This window comes from Neolamprologus multifasciatus, chromosome 13, assembly GCF_963576455.1.
Source record: "Neolamprologus multifasciatus chromosome 13, fNeoMul1.2, whole genome shotgun sequence".
Classification (NCBI taxonomy): domain Eukaryota; kingdom Metazoa; phylum Chordata; class Actinopteri; order Cichliformes; family Cichlidae; genus Neolamprologus; species Neolamprologus multifasciatus.
In genome coordinates this window covers 8,972,816-8,993,326 of record NC_140451.1, presented here as the reverse complement: position 1 = coordinate 8,993,326, position 20,511 = coordinate 8,972,816, and the positions used below count along the sequence as shown (strand labels likewise).

At 41.0% G+C, this 20,511-nt stretch overlaps 1 protein-coding gene across 1 annotated transcript in view; it reads right to left on the bottom strand.

The window, feature by feature from the left end:
- The window catches only part of kndc1 (kinase non-catalytic C-lobe domain containing 1), a 49,644-nt gene that overhangs the window by 16,737 nt on the left and 12,396 nt on the right, over nucleotides 1–20,511 (bottom strand). Inside the window, exons 3-16 of the mRNA XM_085183348.1 lie at nucleotides 18,637–18,695; nucleotides 14,940–15,086; nucleotides 13,302–13,419; nucleotides 13,071–13,207; nucleotides 10,996–11,625; nucleotides 10,154–10,268; nucleotides 9,874–9,945; nucleotides 9,648–9,709; nucleotides 9,380–9,538; nucleotides 6,403–6,480; nucleotides 6,162–6,249; nucleotides 5,740–5,932; nucleotides 2,367–3,070; nucleotides 177–315 (exon numbers count right to left, since the gene is read on the bottom strand). Of these exons, the coding sequence (XP_085039474.1) occupies nucleotides 177–315; nucleotides 2,367–3,070; nucleotides 5,740–5,932; nucleotides 6,162–6,249; nucleotides 6,403–6,480; nucleotides 9,380–9,538; nucleotides 9,648–9,709; nucleotides 9,874–9,945; nucleotides 10,154–10,268; nucleotides 10,996–11,625; nucleotides 13,071–13,207; nucleotides 13,302–13,419; nucleotides 14,940–15,086; nucleotides 18,637–18,695 (2,701 nt within the window). The remainder of the gene's footprint in view (nucleotides 1–176; nucleotides 316–2,366; nucleotides 3,071–5,739; nucleotides 5,933–6,161; nucleotides 6,250–6,402; nucleotides 6,481–9,379; nucleotides 9,539–9,647; nucleotides 9,710–9,873; nucleotides 9,946–10,153; nucleotides 10,269–10,995; nucleotides 11,626–13,070; nucleotides 13,208–13,301; nucleotides 13,420–14,939; nucleotides 15,087–18,636; nucleotides 18,696–20,511) is intronic.

Sequence of the window (20,511 nt, the reverse complement as noted above, 5' to 3'; positions counted from 1 at the left end):
ACTTTAAAGCATTTAAAAGCCTTTATATAAGGAGTTAATATTCGTTTATTTATGCCTCACTTCATTAGCTTACACAACAGGCACTGTCTTTACAAGAAAAAACAAGCAAACAAAAAAACCCCCGAACCAAAACCACTGTTTAAAAAGATAAAAGATATGAGGAAAAAAATGCTTACAGTGTGGAAGTGCTGCAGTTTACCAAGCAATGCAATACGCCCAGTAAGTCATCTTCCCAGTAGAGATCAGTGAATCTCTCCTTCACGATGCTGGCAAACGCCTGGTATTGGAGGTCCCTCAAAGAGAAGATGAACTCCCCTCGGAAAATGAAAAGCAGATTTTCAAATGAATACGTCTGAAAAAGAAAATCAGTGCAATAAAAATGCAAACTGGCATTAATAGAACATTACAATCTTAGACTTTGGGGCATCTATTTTTTATAACACTGAAGTCTACCCTATATGGGCAAAAGTAGTGGGCCACCTCCACATTACAACCACAGGAACTGCAGCCATAGAAACCTATGTCATGAAGTTCCTGGCACACAGCTTTTGTGTTGATGGTAATGCTAACTCTAAAGTTATTGAGTTAGCGTAGCGTTTTTATGCACTATTCCCCTCAGCAATCCCCTCTGTAACTTTATGTGGTGCTTTCTGGCTGACTTGCCATTCCACTTTGCAATAATAATTGTAATAGTGGCATCCTATAACAGCAAAATTCAGTGTACTCTTCAGAACGACTAATTCTTTCATAGATGTATGTATAGGCCGTCTGCATGGCTACATGCTTGATTTTTACATAACTGTGGCAAAAAGCACCCTTTGGGACTGGAGTGCTGTGTTGGCATGGAACAAACTTGCATTTGGTCTCTGGGTTATAGTTTGACTTACTCAAAGTGATCACAAGGGGACTTCCATAGAGTGAAGAAGTAATAGCAATGCTGGGAAAAGTCCCAGTGTGCACAAAGAGAAAACTCTGAAGAAGAGATCTACCAAATTTAAATCAGTTGAGGTTTTTATGTTATTATGAGTGGACTACCAAAGAATGGATTTTGTCAAATTAAGCTGGGTGTTGTTTGACTGTTAATTAGCTGTTAATAAAGCACTGTATATATTCTTCTATTATTTATTGATATAATTCAACTGCTAATGTTATGATTATGATTGCATTAGTCTTACAAAGTTTGCACATACGGTGGAGAAGCCAGACCGTGTGCTATAATATTTTTCCATTTATTAGTCTAAAAAGATTGATAAAAGGAAATTAGCTACTTCAATGTTTCTCCCTGCTGTATAATCCTTACTTTTGCAATCTGTTTCGGATTGACTATAATATCCACGGATAAGGATGAGTCTCCAGACCTGGGTTCTGTAGAGAAATTGATCACAGTAGTCCAATTCATTGGAATTGTTTGTCTGCTTGCCTATCAATCCTGCTTATCATTTCCACTTCCACTTGAGCTACAATCAGTCTGCAGCGTGGATCTAGACATTACTTTTATTTTTATTGCTTAGCATTAGCATGCTGTCTATACAGGGGCTTGCAAAGAGCTGAACTGAAGTTGCATTAGCAGCATAATGCACGTATAAATAAAGAGGATGTATGTTATATCACAAGATGACTGATAGATTTGTTTCACTAACTCATCCACACAGGGCATTTTCTAAAGGGTATAGCAAAGGTGGCAGTTTGTTGTGAAACAACAATGGCAATCTCCACATTTTGACTTTTTTTTTCTCTTTTTCTCTTTTTGAATTTAATTGCAAAATTTCGACATGGTGTTCTTATATTGTCTATTCTTCTTCTTTCTTGTATATTGTTTTCTTTACTTTCACACCTTTGTGGTATTGCTTCCAAATTTCAGTGTGCAAGCAAATGTGCATTGACAATAAAAAAGTTCTAAGTTCTATTCTCAAAACGATTAACAATATTTTTTTTTCTTAATGTGGCCCTAATACTCAGTCATAAGCAGACCCTGAACTTCAACAGGTAACAAACCGAAGAAAGAAACGTAAACGTAATGTAACGAGTAGTATAACGACTTTCCCTTGGGAGTAATTAAGTAACGTAGTGTGTTACTTTTAAGAAAAGTGTTCTGTGTAATATGTTCAAAACGTTAGGCTACTTTTTTGGAATAATGACCCCAACACTGATCGCAGCAAATAGGAGAAATACCTCTAAGATGCAAAAATACTAATACTACTTAGAGATGGTTGTGACTCTCAAAACGGAGCCAATGAGAACTCAACATGAATCGATAAGGAATCAAACCAAAAAGTAATATCAATTATGGAATTGGAATCCTTTAAATTCTTATGAAATCCAATGCCTACCCACAGATATAAATATAACTATCTGTAGATACATACCCATGACAATGTCCTCATGCCCATTGTCCAAATATCCATCAAGAGAAAACTCCCCCTTCAACAGATCGATCACCTCCTTTAAGGCAGGGTGGACGTTTGGGGAGCTGGATGTTCGAGCAGACTGGTTCTCACCTTGTGTTCTTGGATTTGTTTGGACCTTGTATGCTCCAAGCACACTGTGCTCCATGCAGGAGTCGGAAATGACTAAGCTTCCACTAAAATGTGATGACAGTGGTTCATACTCCTGTGGTCGAGGCCTAACAGGCACATTCAGACAGTCAATAAACGAACCATCAGTGCTCTCTGGAACTGTGATTAGCCCCTGCAAAGGCTGAGGGACCAAGGAGAGATTTATATCCAACCCGAGGACAGACTCGGGAGCCTTGACCTGCACAGGCACTAGAGAAAGATGCCCTGTTGCGGGGTCCTGCCGAAAGAGGTAATTATTGAAAATACCACAACCATTGAGGTTAGTGGATAATGGCAGAGAAACAGAGACTTCGAGATAAGATATATCAGGGAGAGTAGAAGGGGAGTCGACCAGCATCTTGCTGCTAGAAGTTGTAAAAGATGTAGTTTTAACTGTCTCCTGAGTACGGAGATTGGGTTCAGTTTGTGGAGGAAGTTGGTACTCAGAGGGTGGAGTGAAATCGAGGCTGCTTTTCACAATTTGATCCCTGCCTTTGGTGAATCCATCCACAGTCCTGTAAAATAGACAGTCAATCAAATCATTTCTCATAGGTATTAGATGCATAACATTTATTGTAAATGTTTTTTTTTTGTTTACTTTTTGATGGATCATAGCTATATCCTTTACCAAACCGTCTCAGCATTCATGGAAAATATTTTCATTCACTGGCTTACCAAGACTTAGAGAAGTGAAATGTTACCATTTGTTGATATATTTTTATATATGTGCCTGTAAGACACTAATAGAAACCAACAGAAAATGTATATGTTTGTTTAATACATAGAGCAATGTGTTGACTGCATGCTATTGCTGTCTTGTCACCATCTTATATCACAACAATATTGCAACAATATTAAAGATGACAAGACTGTAAATTCAACCATTTACATAGCTGCAATAACTTTGGCTACACTACAGTCCCCAGGCTGTTCTCCTCAGTGTGACTCTAGCAGAAGTTATTGTTTACAAATCAGAGAAGGCTTGTCTCCTGACCTGATGAAGACTTTTCTGCAACTATTTTATATAATTTTTTTAAATATTGTAGCGGGTTCAGGCAGCTGCCGCACAACAGACTTCGGATGCCGGTGGCTCTAGACCATCTCTACTCGCCTCAGCCCCAGCCTCTAGGCCCGACAAACCTCCCTCGACCGAGACAACCCAAGCTGTTGATGACCTGTGGCATCGCAGCAGCGTAGGTCTAACCGTTGACCAGCGCCAGCGGCTGAGGTGCCTCCTGGACGAGAATGTGGACATCATTGCCGCTAGTGACAAAGACTGCAAGCAGACGCAGCTGTTTCAGCACACCATCGACACTGGCTCTGCTCAACCCATCGTCTGTGCCCACACTGGCTGCCCCTCTCGAAATGATAGGAGGAGCGGGCCCAGGACGCACTGGGTGTGGCTACTGCTCAGGCCACAGCCAGCGGAGGGGAATGGCTCCCGTTGACCACGCAGCAGCTGAAGCGGGAGCAGGAGGCTGACGCGACATTGGTTCAGGTGGGGGCCTGGCTGGAGGTGGCACAACGCCCAGGTTGGATGGGGGTGTCGGGACAGGGGCTCGAAGTGAAGGCCTACCACTCCCAGTACAACAATCTGGAGACCCACGATGGCCTCCTATACCGGAGATGGCGGGCCCCCGGTCAGGGCAAGGATCTCCTGCAGCTGTTGGTGCCTCGGTCGCTACGGTCGCAGGTGCTCAAGCTTGTCCATGGCTCTTGGGGGCCGGCCACTATGGGAATGCCAAAACTCTCAGCCGTCTCAGGGGACAGTTCTACTGGCCTGGTTGTCGACGGGATGTGGAACTTCATGTGCACTGCTGTGACACCTGCATGGCACGGAAGGGCCCCACTCAACGCTCCACTGCCCCCCTGCAGCAGTACCTGGTGGGGGCCCCGATGGAGAGAGTGGGAGTGGACGTCCTAGGGCCTTTCCCCGTCACCGAGTCAGGGAACCGGCGCATGTTGGTGGCCATGGACTGCTACAGGAGGCGGAGGGAGCGGTGGTTCATGACTACACCCGCCAGGCCCAGGCCAGCTCCGGAGTACAATAGAAAAGAGCCTTCAACACCAGGTGCCGAGGGGAGCTTTTGTGCCTGGCGACAAGGTTTGGGTTTACTGCCCGGTTCGCAAGAGAGGAGTGTCCCCCAGGCTGTGCAGTCACTGGCAAGGGCCGGCAGAGGTCGTGGTGCAGCTAACAGAAGTGCTGTACCGGATCCACATGCCGGGCCCGGGGCACATGGTGGTGTTGCACCAGGACAGACTCTCACCATACTGCCCGCCCGCTCCAGCAGCCGCCGCGGCAGGGGATGCTGGTGGCACCCCATGTTCTGATCCGAGTGACTCTTCCCCTGCTGGTCGAGATCGGCCTGTTCGGTGAAAGAAGACACCTGGACATTTGCGGGACTTTGTGTTGGGTAATGGAGTTGTCGGGGACGACTGACCCCTTAGGTGGGGGCTATGTAGCAGGTCAGGTTTGGGGTTTGACAGCTATGTTCTGTTGTTATGGTTATGTTGCCATGGTTACAAGTGACGCTCTCTCTCTGTGCGACTGTGTGTTTCTGGGTGGAGAGAGCGCCTTTTTTTTGTTGTTGTTGTGCTTCTTCCCTGGCTAACTCGCGGGAAGCAAGACCAAACGACACCTCTGTCTCCTGCTTGTCTGAGCTCGCCACAATATTTTTATATTTCTAATCAACAGAGTGCCTCAGGAATTTTTCTGCTTTTATGTGATCCAAGCTCCCAAAACCAGAGCTGGTGTGTCAAGTGATCAACAAGTGACTTTTGTTTTCATTGCCAGATCATTTACAAACATTTTTATTACCATGACAATGACAACAAGTAACTATACGTAATAAGAATTTTAAACATGTGAAGGTCGACGTGAAATTACAGCTTGTGGTTTTGACATTTAGGTTTATACTATCAAAATGATTTGATTGCTTTAAAAAGTGTTTGCTAGTACGGCCCAGTTTTAGGCCTTTATCTTTAAAGAGAACCACCCTAGCTGTTTTTCTTCTGATTTTAGCCTTTGTGCTAAGCTAGGCTAACCAGCCTCCCATCTAACGCTTAGAAAAAAAAGCACATTAGTGTATTTACAAAAATGGTTCTGAAACCTTTGTTTTACAAATAGATTGATCATTGTTGTTGAATATAATGTAAAGCCATAATATCACTTTTATATTCCTACCCTTCAGTGTCATTTGAAAAATGCTGGTCCCCCCCCTCTAAACCTCCTTCACTGGTCAGGATGATGGGGGTGAAGTGTGTGGCGGTGGAAGTGAAGGCCTCTGGGAGCTGGAGTTCCTGATTGACTGGATAGCTGTGGGGAACAGGGCCAGGCACAGGAGCCAGTCGGCTCTCAGTGGCCATGGGGACAAAGCCTACACACAGTTACCACAGTGCCATTTACAATATCAGTGATATTGTCTCGTGCAATGTACAAAATACCATCAGCTTTAATTCTGATTCAAATTAATGAGACCAAATACATTTTTATTGGTTTGTTTCAGAGGGGGCTTCCTAATATTTCATATATTTAGGATATGTAAAATATTGTACATTTTAATGTATTGCACGAGGGTCATCCCTACTTAAGTAAAGCTGCCCTACCACTGTTGTTTTCAGCAGACTCTTCACATAAATTTGGGCATGTTTCAGTGGTCGTCAAATCTTCTGCATCTGAGAATTTTAAGGTTGGCTGAAAAGAAAATACAATATGTTCATGACAACCAGAACTGACTATTCAGTGACACAAAACACAACCGACACTGACCACAAGAAGCTGACACTGACACTTTACTAATACACAAGTACAATAGTATTAATATATCTGTGGTGAAAAAAGGTTTACCGGGTGAACTCTGCTGACGAGGTTGTTCCAGACAGTCTCAGCATTTGTCCCCTGGCGTGATAAGTAGTCACAACAGCTCTGGAACAGATCCACATGAGAGTAAGTGTGATAGCAATACAGGGCACTTCATGCACAGATATGGATAATGTCAGAACTAATTCTCTCCTGAAATAGCTCAAGGGTTAAAAAAAAACAAAAAAAAAAAAACACGCAGCAACCCTTTTAAAAGGATTGACGGGGTAACAGTAACAGTAAATTATGGCATTTGTCACAGAGTACTTTGTTGACATAATGACAAGGGAAAAAGAGATTACTCTAAGCAAAGATGCTTCTCTTTGAAGTTGTGATATCTGCACAGTGATAAACAAAGTCAAAAGGGGCTTTATTTATAGAAAACTTTGCAAACAAGAAAGTGTAATGCAAAGTGCATTTTATAATAAATTATTTAAAAAAAGTGTCATTAGAATACACAAATCAGTGATAGAATATAAAGTCTATGATGAATAAAAGTATTAAAAAATGGGCAGGGATTTATTTTAGTGTGAAAGCCTAAATAATTATTGCACCATATATGGCTTTGATGCTCATGTTAGCATATCTTTATATTTATTTGGAAGGGACATTCCACTTTGATTAACACCAGCACTTAAATTCATCATGTACATTTTTAGCAAGCAATGTTTACCATGTTCACGTCATAGTTTAGTATTCTAACATAAGTTAGAAATAAATGTATGATAAATGATAGATACATTTTTGCTTGTATTTGCTTTGTATTTGGTGCTTGAATAACTCTATTAGCATTTTACATAAACATGTAATTAGTACTTAAAAGAGAGCTGAGTGTAAAAGCAAAGCTCTCCATTTACTGGTCGATCCACATCCCTACCCTCACCTATGATCATGAGCTGTGGGTAGTAACCGAAAGAACGAGATCGCGGATACAAGCGGTGGAAATGAGCTTCCTCTGAAGGGTGGCTGACTTCTCCCATCTGGGAGAGGCTCAGAGTAGAGCTGCCGCTCCTCCACATCGAAAGGAGCCAGTTGAGGTGGCTTGGGCATCTCACAAGGATGCTTCCTGGGCGGCTCCTGGGTGAGGTCTTCACGGGATGTCCCACCGGGTGGAGGACCCGGGGCAAACCCAGGACACGCTGGACAGATTATATCTCCCTGGGAACGCCTTGGTGTTTCCCCAGACAAGCTGTAGGAGGTGGCTGAGGAGAGGGAGGTCTGGGCTTCTCTGCTTAGGCTGCTGCCCTTGCTACCCGGCCACGGATAAGCAGAAGAAGATGAAAGGATGGATGGATAGTACTGAATGCATGGGGGCATACAGTATCAAATGGGTGCTGCAAATCAACTGCATTTATTAAACTGATTATAAATAAGTATGACCACTTCTGTAAAAGCAGAAGTTCTGTCAGTTTGCTGGTCTGAATCATTGTAATGTGTGATAACAAAATGCCCTGGAGGAAAGCAGGGCTTAACTGCTTGACCCTTTTTTGTTTTTTATTTTCATTACTGACACTTGATTGTCCAATCAAATGTCAGATCTCTTAATGCAACCAGCCTTTCACTATAGATAGAACATGGCAGCACGGCTGAAAGTTTTTGCTGAAATTAGGTCAAGCAACAGGACAATGATGCCAGGAAAATCTAGAGCAGAATAGCCGTAAAAGAAAATAACAAGGTGTTGCAATGGTGCAGTCAAAGTTGAGACCTCAACCTGATTGAAATGCTGTGGTGAATGAATGGCTTCAAACCTCAATAAAATCAACCCCTCTATAAAATAAAGCAGAAAGACAAGTGGGCCAAAATTCCTCCACAATGACACGAGAGTGTCATAAAGTCTTTTATGAAACAAAGACTCCAGGTTCTGATAAAGTTAGTTCTACAAGCTATTGAATCATTTGGTTTGGTAGTTTTTCACATACTGCTTCTGCAATTTATCTGTTTTATTTTGCTAACTTTAAGTCCTGGTAAGGATCAGATCTTTTTTTTATTATGTCCTGATAAATAAAACATTAGAATTTAAAGATGGGATACATTGTTTTGTTTTGTTTTTTACCATGACTTTATATCTGACCATAAAACTCAAAACCCGACAAACCTGTTTAGCATGTTAACATATGCTAATTAGTACTGAAGCCACAGTTGCATAGTCTGACATTTTTTATTTGCTCATAAGTGGAAATATTCGATGCCCTAAGCTTTACAAAAGCCTCCAAGTCTTCTAGAGACTACAGGGGCCAGAAATACGGAAAAAATTATTTGTGCAACAGCAAAGGTCACGAGGAAACCATGATATCAATGGAATCATGCTGCTGCTGTGGCTCTTTGCTATCAAAAATCAAAAAGTCTGTAGAATTGTTCTGAAATCTTCAGTAGTGCTCTTAAACTAACAACAGTAAAGACTCCCTGTGGCCTCTAAAATGGCACTGGGAATTCTGTACTGCATTTTAAACGCTTAAAAAAAGTCATTAATTCTATTCTATAAATATAAGCACCTACCTTTGTAAGATAACTCCAGGCTTCTGTTTAACATGCCAGCGTGTTTGTTCTAAATTTAAGTTTTACAACCCAATTTTCATTTGTAAGAAAAAAAAGCACAAATACTGAAATCAAATTGTCATGTTGTATTTTTACAATAACTTTCTGATGACAAAAATATCACTAGCTGGAGACATTCTTGTCAGAAATTTCAGGAATTCAAAAAGCACTGTGATAGTTAATTTGAAGCTAATGTAGTAAAAGACTGTGATGCCTTTGTATCTGTTCAAAGAAGAAAACAGCGTAACAGCCAGCTAGTGATAAAGAGTTTTCTTGTCTGGCAGCGTCAGGCATAGAGCCCCACAGATAATTTGCTTTGACAACCACATAAAGACTTTCATTAGAGAAAAACTAGCAACTCATAGTGTTAGATTAAGGTGACAATTCATGTTTTAAAAAAATAAATAAATAAAATAATGGGTTATGATACTTTTTTAGCCATGTCGATGGTAGGTCGCTCGATAGGCGTCCTCTTAGCCATCTCCAGGAGCAGTCTCTTTAATTTCCGAGGCATCGCCAGTTTTTGATTAGGTGATAAACTGAACTTGGCTGTGGCCCAGAGAATGGCAGCAACCCCATACACGCAAACCTGAGCAAAGGCAGACGAGAACAAAAAGAAGGGGGGTGGGGGTTAATTTGAAATAAATTATTTAAAATTTCGCTTTAAAAATTAATGAAAGCAGTTCTGACAGACCAACCTTCTCTGTTACAATTCCATGTTCTTGATATTCAGGAGCAAGATAAAATTCATCTCTAGATCCTGCAAAGAACACTTACAGTTAGTTCCTAAAGTCAACATATACTCATACACGTTGGATAAGAGTGCATTTTCAGTGAGTATTTTGAGAGTATACAACTAGAAATTGCGAATGCCTCCCCAAAAAACATGAAAAACACAACAGCAGATGACTAAGAAGTACCTACCTATGTTTTTAGGTTTCAAAAAAAGCACTTCTCCCTTGCAGCCCACATGCACCGTGTCCAGGCATAAATAGGCTAACAGAAAAGAGAGAAATCAGCTGCACAGAAGAATTGTGAGCTAGAACCATGTAATGTAATTTGCATAATATTTCTAGTCAGTTTTTTCTCTCCGCTTTGGAACTTTCTACCAGTCTATTGTAAGCACTAGCTCTAAAATGAAGAGAAAACTGCCGTTGCAGGGATAGTTTCTTCCTGGTTTTGTGAATACAGTGGGTAAAATCACCTGGAAAGTCAATGTAGCTCTGCAGTGAGGTTAGGCAGGTGTAACACAGAGCCCACAGCTCATTAACTGTCAGCCTCCGTCCACAACGAGCAAGCAACTCTCTTAGAGAGATCCACTGGAAAGAAAACAAGAACAAACCAATCTTAAAAAGGGAATGTGTTACAGATTAAAGAGCTTCAGATGCTCCCTCAGAAGGCCTAATTAACTCTAACTGGAGCAATTCCAATCTATTTTTTAATGCTTCTATTGCTGCTGAGTACCTATGTGATTACTCTGTCACTTGACTATAATTTTATGGTTTTGCAGGTGTGAGAAATGTGTGGGTGAGCTTTTCATCTGACTAAGCTGTTTCAAAGAGGATTAATTATTTGCAAAAATCTGAAATCAGGTACCAGTTTTACATTACTGTATCTCTCTCCACTTTTTTTTTTTTTTTTTTAGAAGGTGCAAAGTACTCTGGACCTTTTTATTCCCTAATAATCTTAGCAATCTCCTCCTTGGCTAGCTGCATGGTGAAAGCTCAACAATCTTAAATTATCATCATCATCCACTCAAGCATTTTTCACCAAGCTTTTCAGCCATCTTAACATGCTGAGCAAAGACCCTCTACTGACATAGGTCATACAATGCAGTTAACGACTATGAAGTGAACCCAGCTCTTCCCTTCTTATTCCTCTAAAACTGCCAACTCAAAGCTTTTTTGAGAGGATACAAAAAAGTTGAGCCCACTTCAGCCTTCACCCGAGACCTCTGTTGTTTCTCTTCTTTTAGATTTAACTGCAAGAAAATATGTGATGTGAGCATAGAGCCATACATTTAAAGGCTGTCTGGCAATGGCTAACCTCATCCTGAGATTCTTCATTGAGGAACAGCATGCTTTTGGTCATGTAGTTATTGGGAATGTATAGACTGTGGTTTAGTGAAGTCTGGTCTTCAGAAGAGTCCTGTTCCATGTTCAGGGAAGTAGAGGATGAGGAGTCCTGTACTTCCTGCACGAAGTCCTGTACGAAGTCCTGAGCGCACTCCTCACACTGACTTTCGTGGAACTCTTGAATATTGGTGTGTTCAGTCTCGGCAGCATCCTCAGTTTCTCTGGACATTTCCCAGCAGTCCTCACTGTTACAGTGTGGGTATGTCTCACAGGACTTTCCCCGGCTGAATCTCTGAAGTCTGTTACTCCACACAGACTTGCAGCTCAAGTGCTCGTCTGCTCCTATCTCAGTGAGGTCTGAAACCGGTATACTGATGTCTCCGTGACTTGGAGGGGAGAAGCAGGGGGGGTTGTTGGAGTCCGGGACAGAACAGGAGCGGTTAAGGGCCCCCCTCACTCTGTTCAGCCTCTGCTGCGCTCTCCTCCTCACTGGGGAGCTGTTGTGAGAACGGCAATCCATCTCATCTGTCAAGATCGAGCTGTCTCTTTCACTGCCCTCCATGTCCTCAGCCCAGAGAGTGGAATCCCAGCCCCCACACAGCTGCAGATTGAGAACATTATCATTGGTTTCAGCTGTTTTGAAGGCAAAAAATAAACTTAATTACCTAGATGGTAAAACAGAAACCATAGTTTAGATAACTGAGCAAACTGAAATGGAAAGAACAAAAATCTCAATGCCCTTTTTCAACTCCATAGTCTATACAATTTTATATTGTATTCTGGAGTTTTGTGCCTAAGGTGACCATATGAAGATATTCTCTCTTTCTGACATCACACAGATCTATGGATACAAATATGGCCAAAGACTTTGGAGCATCTGAAGCCCGAGCTTTTAGGGATTACTGATAGAAATTAGGTCCCTATGATTTGAAACTTTTGCCAAGCTTAATGTGAGCATCAGTGCAAATATACAGCACTGCCCAAAGATCTTGAGCCACTCTACATTTCTTTATGTTTTGCTTTCAAGCAGCCTTTCTTGTATTTTTAAGTTTTCTTGAGCAATAGTTATTCAGGCTTTCTGAAGGTCTGTTCTGCAGTCTGTCCTCAAAGAAATTTCAGGTAATTGGACAAGAGGAGGAAAAAAAGAAAAGACAGAGCTAAAAAATTATCTATGGCAGCAGATGAACACTATCTAAAAGTCATGTCCTTCAGAAAGTGGAGCAAATCCAGCTAAGATCTGAGACATACCCTTCAGATGATCAAGAAACTGTCAAGAAATCATTCTAAGGAAGGGAAACGAGGAGAAAATGCTGAGGTATGCCAAATAATACAAGAACTGCACTGAAAATCTGTGGAAACAGGTTTTATGGAGAGATTAATTATTTTGGTTCAAATCATTGTCAATATGCACAGAGGAGGTCTGGAGAGAGGTACAACAGTGAATGTCATTTGTAAAACAGCAGTGTGGGATCATCGTGATAGAGAACAGAATAAAAGTCAGCCAACATCCAAAGAAGAGCTCTGACTGTCATTCATGAAGCCTGGAGAAATATTCCTGAAGATTACTTAAAGAAATTCCAAGAAAGCTGCCTAAGAGTTCAAGCTGTGTTGAAGAATAAAGGTGATCGTACCAAATATTGACTTTCAAGCTCTTTATGATTGTACAAACTCTGGTAATCTAATAGGGGTATATACAGTAGAAGTTGTTTTTGAAATTCTAACAACAATGTAAATAAAATCTTGTAAAGCAAGTTGTATAGTAATATTCTACTCTTTGCAAACACAGTTAAATACTGTATATGATTCCTTTAAGGAATGTGTTAACATGTTGCTTAAATCTGCCAGTAACTTTTCTGACATGATGTTGCATCACTAGCTCATTTAGCACACAGTCAGAAAATGAAGTAAAACATATATTTCAATTATGAAACGACTCTGAATAGGTACCAATAACATTCTGGAAAAGCTGTTTGCTGGCAGTACAGGTTTTTAAAAATATTTCTTCCTCCAGCTGCTTGTTACATTTTTAAAAAACTTGCTCCATACCTGCTGCCTGGACAGACCATTTGTTTTAACAGAACTGTCACGCTGATCTTTGGTGTTGTCATCTGAGCTCAGTCTTTTAAGAAGACATTTAGGTTTGGAATGCTGCCATCTCGCCTCCCAGGAGCTCTCCTGCCCATCTGTGGATGCCAAAAGAAAGAAAATAACAGCAGGAGAAATCACGGAAGAGACTAAGGGGCGATCTGTTTGAATACACGTGAATAACATGATAACCTTGAAAGTTTGAAACCGATTCAATGGAGAGCACGCGTCGTCCAACTGAGGAGAGTTTGCGGCACACAGCTGCAGAGGAGGTGCGGGACAGCCGTGCTTCAGCCAGAGACAGGATGTCCTGTGGGAGTGTTACACTTGCAGGTTTGCAACACACGAACAGACAACACATACATAGTACCGTGTGTATGTGCTACTTTTTCAAGTAGTTGTGAATAAATGTATTTGTCCTACATATTTTTTTCATACATCACATACATACACAGTGTTTCACTGCGTGGATATTCACTGGATTATTGGCATCTATGTTAGAGCTGTAGAGCACTTTTGGACTTTTTTATCTGTTTATGCAGTTTTGTATATATTTTCAGTGTTTAATCTCCTTTTTTTCTTTTTGAAATCTCTTGTTTATCTCTAGATTTGGACTTTTGCCTGGGTGAACCATCTAAAGGCTTTTGTTTTGGCAACCCCTTCCAATTAGCTGTTTCTGGAGGGAGGACTGCTCAGAATTATTGACTAGTTGCTGGGTTTTTTTTGCGATTTTGTTACCATGAGCTCTTCATAAGCCTTATTCTGTATGCTTATACACAGACTTCTTAGAGCAGCGGTCCCCAACCTTTTTTGCGCCACGGACCGTTTTATTCCTGACAATATTTTCATGGACCGGTTTATGCCCGACAATAGTTTCATGGACCGGCCTTTAAGGTGTCGCGGATAAATATAACAAAATAAAACTAGTACTGGTACCGAAAAAAAGAAAATTTATTCATAACACACGTGAAAAGACCAAGGAAAACCGAGTAAACGATAAAAACGATAACAAAATAACGCTGAAAACCAATAAAAACCCTGAAAACTATACATTTCACACCTGAGCCTCAACTCTCCCGGCCCGGTACCAAACGACTCGCGGACCGGTACCGGTCCAAGGCCCGGGGGTTGGGGACCGCTGTCTTAGAGGGTTCTCATAAAGTTATAGTACATATTACAATCATATAACACCTTTTTCCACTTAGAATGAGCAATTTTACTTCTGTTTTTCTTTTTCATTGCGGTTTATCTTGTAAGAGGCTGACAGTGAAATGCAAAACTTGCAGTGACACATTATTTCCACTTGATGTTGCTCAAGAGCACGGACTGACTGGAGTAATATGGACTGTCAGTTTGTCTAATAGTTGAAAAGCAGACATAATTTAATACTACAGTAATTACACAAAGTATCCATATATTTGTTCTGACTGTAAAGCAATAGTGATTCCGTGTTCTGCTGGGATGTACGGTTTGGCTTGTTATGTGAGGAAAGCATTGGTACAGGCTACACATTGCTATTGGCCAATCATTATCCATCGTATTAGATCATGACGAGATATTGCTTTTCAGTTCTTTTCCTATTTGTTCAACACGACACATTTCATATTTAACCATATTTTCCTGTCTCACTACATGTCAGAAAGTCAAATCACCCAATTTTCCCATTTTTGTGAAAGTTATAATGATTTTAGCGTGATCCCAGGACAAAACGCCTTCTGAAGCGAGACCACTAATTATTCCACAGCTGTCTCGTGCAGTTTAAACCACGCAGCTTTCTATAAATCATTCTAACAGTAATAAAGAGTCAGCAGGTTTTGTTTTTTTTTGTACCTGCAGGAGCGGCCGGTCCTCAGGCTTCTCCTCCTGCATCTGCTCCAGCAGCCTCTGGATTTCTTCTCCCAGATCTGCCTCCAGCTCTGGCTCGATGACAAAGTTCAGTGCGGCAGAAAGCGTAGAGCCCAGAGAATAAACATGGCCCTGTAGCCGGGGGCAGACAGGGAGACAACACTGTCATTATCACGAAGCAGCTGCAGCTGTGAATTTACAGTACACACAGAGATCTGAATCCATGAATGAGTTTAGAAAAGCTCAAAATAACACTCTATCCCGTAACGACTTTATAGGCCATAATTGCTATGCATCGCTGCCATGTAGGCATATTTATGACGGAGCCTTTGTGTTGCTTTGCTTCGCTGACGGTGGATATTATGGTCAGCCCTGAGACAGCAGTGGATATGAACCAGGTGCTCCGGAGTTCATGACCCACGCATAACTATCGCTCCCAACAGCTGAAGTGGGCTCGACCCATACTTATGTGGTAAACAAATGTGCAAGAAGAAGAAGTTCTTTAGAAAAATTGCAAAAAATTATAATGCACAGTTTACTTTGAAATCCAGTTACATAAGTCTGCTGCAAATGTATTCATGCGGTGGCGAGAAAAGTCGCGCCGCTCAGTGGCAGAGTGCGACTTTCACATTTGAATTCTGCATTTCTACGGAGGAAGCAGAACACTTTAGAATTCAGTCGCATGAAAGGCATTTGTCTGTTTCCTGACAATAACGTTTTTTCAGTGCTGTATCCATAATACAGCAGACATAGATGTACAGAGAAGTCTATAAAGATGAATAGAGTGGTTACACAGCTGCACTCAGCCACAGCGAAAAAGGATAAATAATGGAGATGAACATTTATTAAGCCCAGTGAGAGAAATGCAGACTTACTTTTAAAAGAATGGCAGCAGGAACAAAGATAAATGTGCAGAGGAGAGTACTCAGACATGTTTACACCTGGAGCTGCAAGCACCTTACAATGAAAAGTATGCAAATTTGTAGATAAAGAGGCTCGTGCTTAAATGCCTTAGTCAGAAGAACAACTCGATCCAGTTTGTTTGAAGATTTAGACTGCTGAATGTTAAAGGGAAATTTGGGTTGAATTAAACTGTAAGCTTATTTTCATAGCTGTGGACACAGTTTGTGTTAGTCATTATGATACTGTGTACCAGCCAAGTGAATCACTGAGGTCTGGGATTATAGTCAGTTAAAAGAGGTCAGACCGTGTATCAGGCATGAGCTGTGAGGCTGATTTCTGCACTTCAGACTGACTCAAAGCAAAGAAGCATTTGCTAATCCACCCATCCAAAATGAATATAATGTAATCCGATACAACTCTTCTGTTATGGTGTACATAATATACTGCAATGTTCTTGCTGACACAGATGTAGGTGTTAATGTTTTAGCAGTGAGGTCACACTTAGTGGTGGTGTAGACCAGCGGTCCCCAACCTTTTTTGCGCCACGGACCGGTTTATGCCCGACAATATTTTCATGGACCGGCCTTTAAGGTTGTATTAACAAATACAACAAAATAAAACTAGTACCGGTACCGAAAAAAAGAAAATTTATTCATAACACACGTGAAAAGACCCAGGAAAACCGAGTAAACGATAAAAACGATAACAAACGATAACAAATAACGCTGAAAACTGATAAAAACCCTGAATACTATACATTTCAACCCTGAGCCTCAACTCTCGCGGCCCGGTACCAAACGACTCACGGACCGGTACCGGTCCGAGGCCCGGGGGTTGGGGACCGCTGGTGTAGACTGAACTGACATTTCGCACCGCCAGTGAATGTAAATGGGGAGGAAAACAAATTAGAAACACCTCTCGGAATAATGTAGTCAAGTGTAATGCAGGGCAGGATTCACAGCAGATCTCTTCAACTGCAGTGAAATTGACCATGCGTATATGAGTAATCAAAAGTGGCAAAATGGTGTGTAACCTGCTATTTGGTTAAAAATCGCACATAGCACACACGCTTTTAAAATATTTAAAAAGGCTTTTCTCAAAGTGCGCCTGCCTGAAACGTAACTGTGATGAAATATCAACATACACAGTGATTAATAATAAATGATATTCATCTGTACAGTTTGCTCAATGGCACATTGTTAATCTGCACGGCGGCTACAAGGTGCAAAAACAAAAAAAACCTCGACTATGGCTGGGAAGTCGGACTTTTTTCATAAAAGTGGTTTTGTTTACACCTGCCTAGATCGCTGATAATTGACTGTGAACAATAACAATAATGTGTCAGTGTAGATTCTCAGCTGAAAGTATGTCAGGTATGCAAACCTGTGCATTGCATAATGAATCCACACTTTGTATTCTGGTGTTAAATTTACAGCTGCACAAACTGTATGCATGACATTGCCGTAGACATGAACATGTAATCAGTTGTTTTGTTTTAATTCCTGCCAAACCATTTTTATACTGTTGACATTTGTGCAAATAATCATTATTTAGGAACATTGCACATGTATTCAAGTTGTTACGTATGTACTGTAACACAGTCATAATAAAATAACGCGCAATTTAAGATCACCATACATCATTCCCTATGTGCCTTTATGTTGTTAATGGAAATAATTACATTAAGAAACATAGTTATCACTTTGACATTCAGTTCAATCTACTGACCTTGAAGGAGCGGTCAAAGGTCAAATATAACATGATATCTAAAATTTTTATACAGTGCTTTTTATATGTTGACATTACTTAACAGATTTGGTGTGGTCTTTCCTCATGTTGTGCATTTTCCATTGTTATACCTCTCTGACCTGTCTTCCCCATGTGATGTTTGTGTAATGCATGTATGGTTGGAAGGGTAAGATGTCGCTGGTATGACTGGCAGTCTTAACCCAATTTCCCTTGGGATGAATAAAGTATTATCAATCAATCAATCAATCAATCAATCAATCTTGGTCCATTTCACTTCAGTATGTAAGAATCCTAGTTTAGTTGATTCTTAGTTTCCCCACAAAGTTTTATCAGAATTCATTCACAACCGTTCGAGCGATCGTGTGTACACACAGAATGCCATACACGTAAATTCTACCAAAAACACAACCTTCTTGCCGTAAGTAAATACACAATAGTCTGTATGACTATTTGCAGAATATTTCTAAATAGCATATAATCAATAAAATGAATGTCACTGACTTGGCCAGAATCTATAGTGGTTTCCACATCTCAGTCTCTATGTGATGTATCAAACCATGGATAGAAATGGATTCAGTTTAAAGCTTCAGAGATGTAACGCACAGCTGTCACTTTGGAAATAAATGGTTTCATTTATTGAATTGTGCGCTCAAATGAATAACAGCTGTTTCAGGGTCACCATAAACTGTGCATACTTGGAGGGGGGAATAAAGAGAAAAAAGGGCTAATTATTACAGACATACAGATAGAATTCATTGTGAAAATTATAAAAATATAAACTATTTTAGAATTAGAAAGTTCACAAATATAACTGTTTCACAGCTCGAGGTGACAGAGGTGGGCATTAACTGAATGGCTGCTGTCTTGCATGGAGTTTAAGGTGAGAGCAGAGAACAAACAACACTCTCCTCTCTTTCAGCAAACATCACCAAGGTGCCCCCGACTGTGTGCTGTATTGAGAAACTCCCAGAGGTGAATGACTGCACTGTCCCTTTGACCACATTGAGTAAGAAGATTCAGCATTTCTCACCTCAAACGTGCTGCCCGTGTTGTCAAACTCAGGCGGCACGAAGGAGCCTTCTGGATCGTCTGCAGGTTGAAAGCATACCAATTAACTGCGCCATTAAGCATGCAAAGCATACAGTACATCATCATTTCATCAAAGTGGGGAACAAACAGGCCATTTGATGTAAACACTCAGACGTACAGTCATGTCAGTTCTGTACTGTAACCTACTTGCTAAGCATATCCCATAATGAGATGCAAATCAGAGAAATATGCACCCAGCACGCTAAACCACAACGGTCCAGTGGGCTAGTGCAGACGCTTCATTTGCCTTCATTTGCCTAATGCGTGTGTCAGAGATAATCCCAGGCAAACAAGACATGAGCAATCTGCTGATCAGAGCGGGGAAGCAGGCACAGAGGAGCAGCTCTGCATTCTTCACTTTGTCCTCCTGAAATAGGTTGACGCTTAGACTGGACATCCAGATGCACGAAAACATCACTACGAATGCAACATCCACTCCCTCGAGTGAGCTCAGGAAAAGATGGAAAAGGCAGAAGGGGAATAAAGTGGGTCAGGACAATTTGGGGGCTTGTCTGCTAGAGCTAGGCTGTCACTTTCTGGTGTTCAGAGGTCAGTGTGAATTTCTGTGCTTTTCTCCCCTTTCACCTCCTTTTCTATCACCTCTTTAAACTCATCCTTTTTTTAAAGTTATGTTTAACTTCACCTGATTTTTTGTTCTCAAGCCTTGACTCACCTGTATGCTTTCTTCTTCTCCCCTCATCTTGCCTTTCCTTCTCTCTCGCCTCCTGTGTCTTCCTTACTCTATTTCCAATCTCCTCTCCAGACCTCTTAAACTTTTTGACTTCTCTCCTCTTTTGTTCTTTCACTCACTCATCTTTTCCCACCATCCTCCTTCCTTTTGCTTTCATCATTCCCCTCCTTGTCTTTCCTTCTCTCTACTCTCTGCTTGTTTTTCTTCCTCATCTTTTATCATTTTACTCCTTCCGTTTCTTTTAAATTGCTCTTTCCTCGCCTCTCTTTTTGTCACCCCTTTTCTCATACTTTGCTTTTTTATCTCCCCTTGTCTTTCATCTCCTACACCTACCTATTTTCATCTCCTCTTTCTCTCTTCCTTTGTTCCATATCATCCTCCCTCTTCTCTCCCATCCTCATGTCTTTTCTTTAATTTCTTCATCCTTTATCCCCTTTTCTAATAATTATTTTGGAATTTCAACAATATGTCAACAACATCAGTCCCTCCTTTACCTTGTTAGCCTTCTCTCTTCCTTAGACATTTTGATCCAATCTCTCATCACCGTTCATTTCCACAAACCCTGCCTACCTCACTCTCCTTTTCTTTTATCTGGTCGTCATCCTTCTCTCTTCCTTTTCTAGTTTCCTTTCTTTCTCTCACTGTATTTTGTTTACATATATATATATATTTTTTCACCTCCTCTCAAAAAAGCTCAATCTTCAATCAAACGTGAAAGATAAAAGGGCAGACAGGAACAAAAAAAATAAGAAAAGAAAAAAAGGACAAGACATTTAAACTCTTTGTAGTCGGGACATATTGTAACACAGTGAAATGGGCAATGAAGGCGAGTAACAAAAAAAAAAAAGACAGCCGTTGTCAGTGACGCAGTTGCCTCCAGGGTGATGGTGGGAGCTTGGTGAGTCATGTATGCCTACAGCATTTTAACACAACAGGTAGCATGAGCCAAGCAATACCAGAGATTCATCACGCTTTCCAAATGTGCTGATCGTATTTCCCACAGCGCACGGCCGGCGCCGTTTCATCACAAACTGAACAGCTTGCGATGTGAAACCTTGTGGGAAAAATCGCAGCTTTTCTTGGTCATCGCTGTCTAAAAAACCCATCAGAGCACATTTTGTTAGC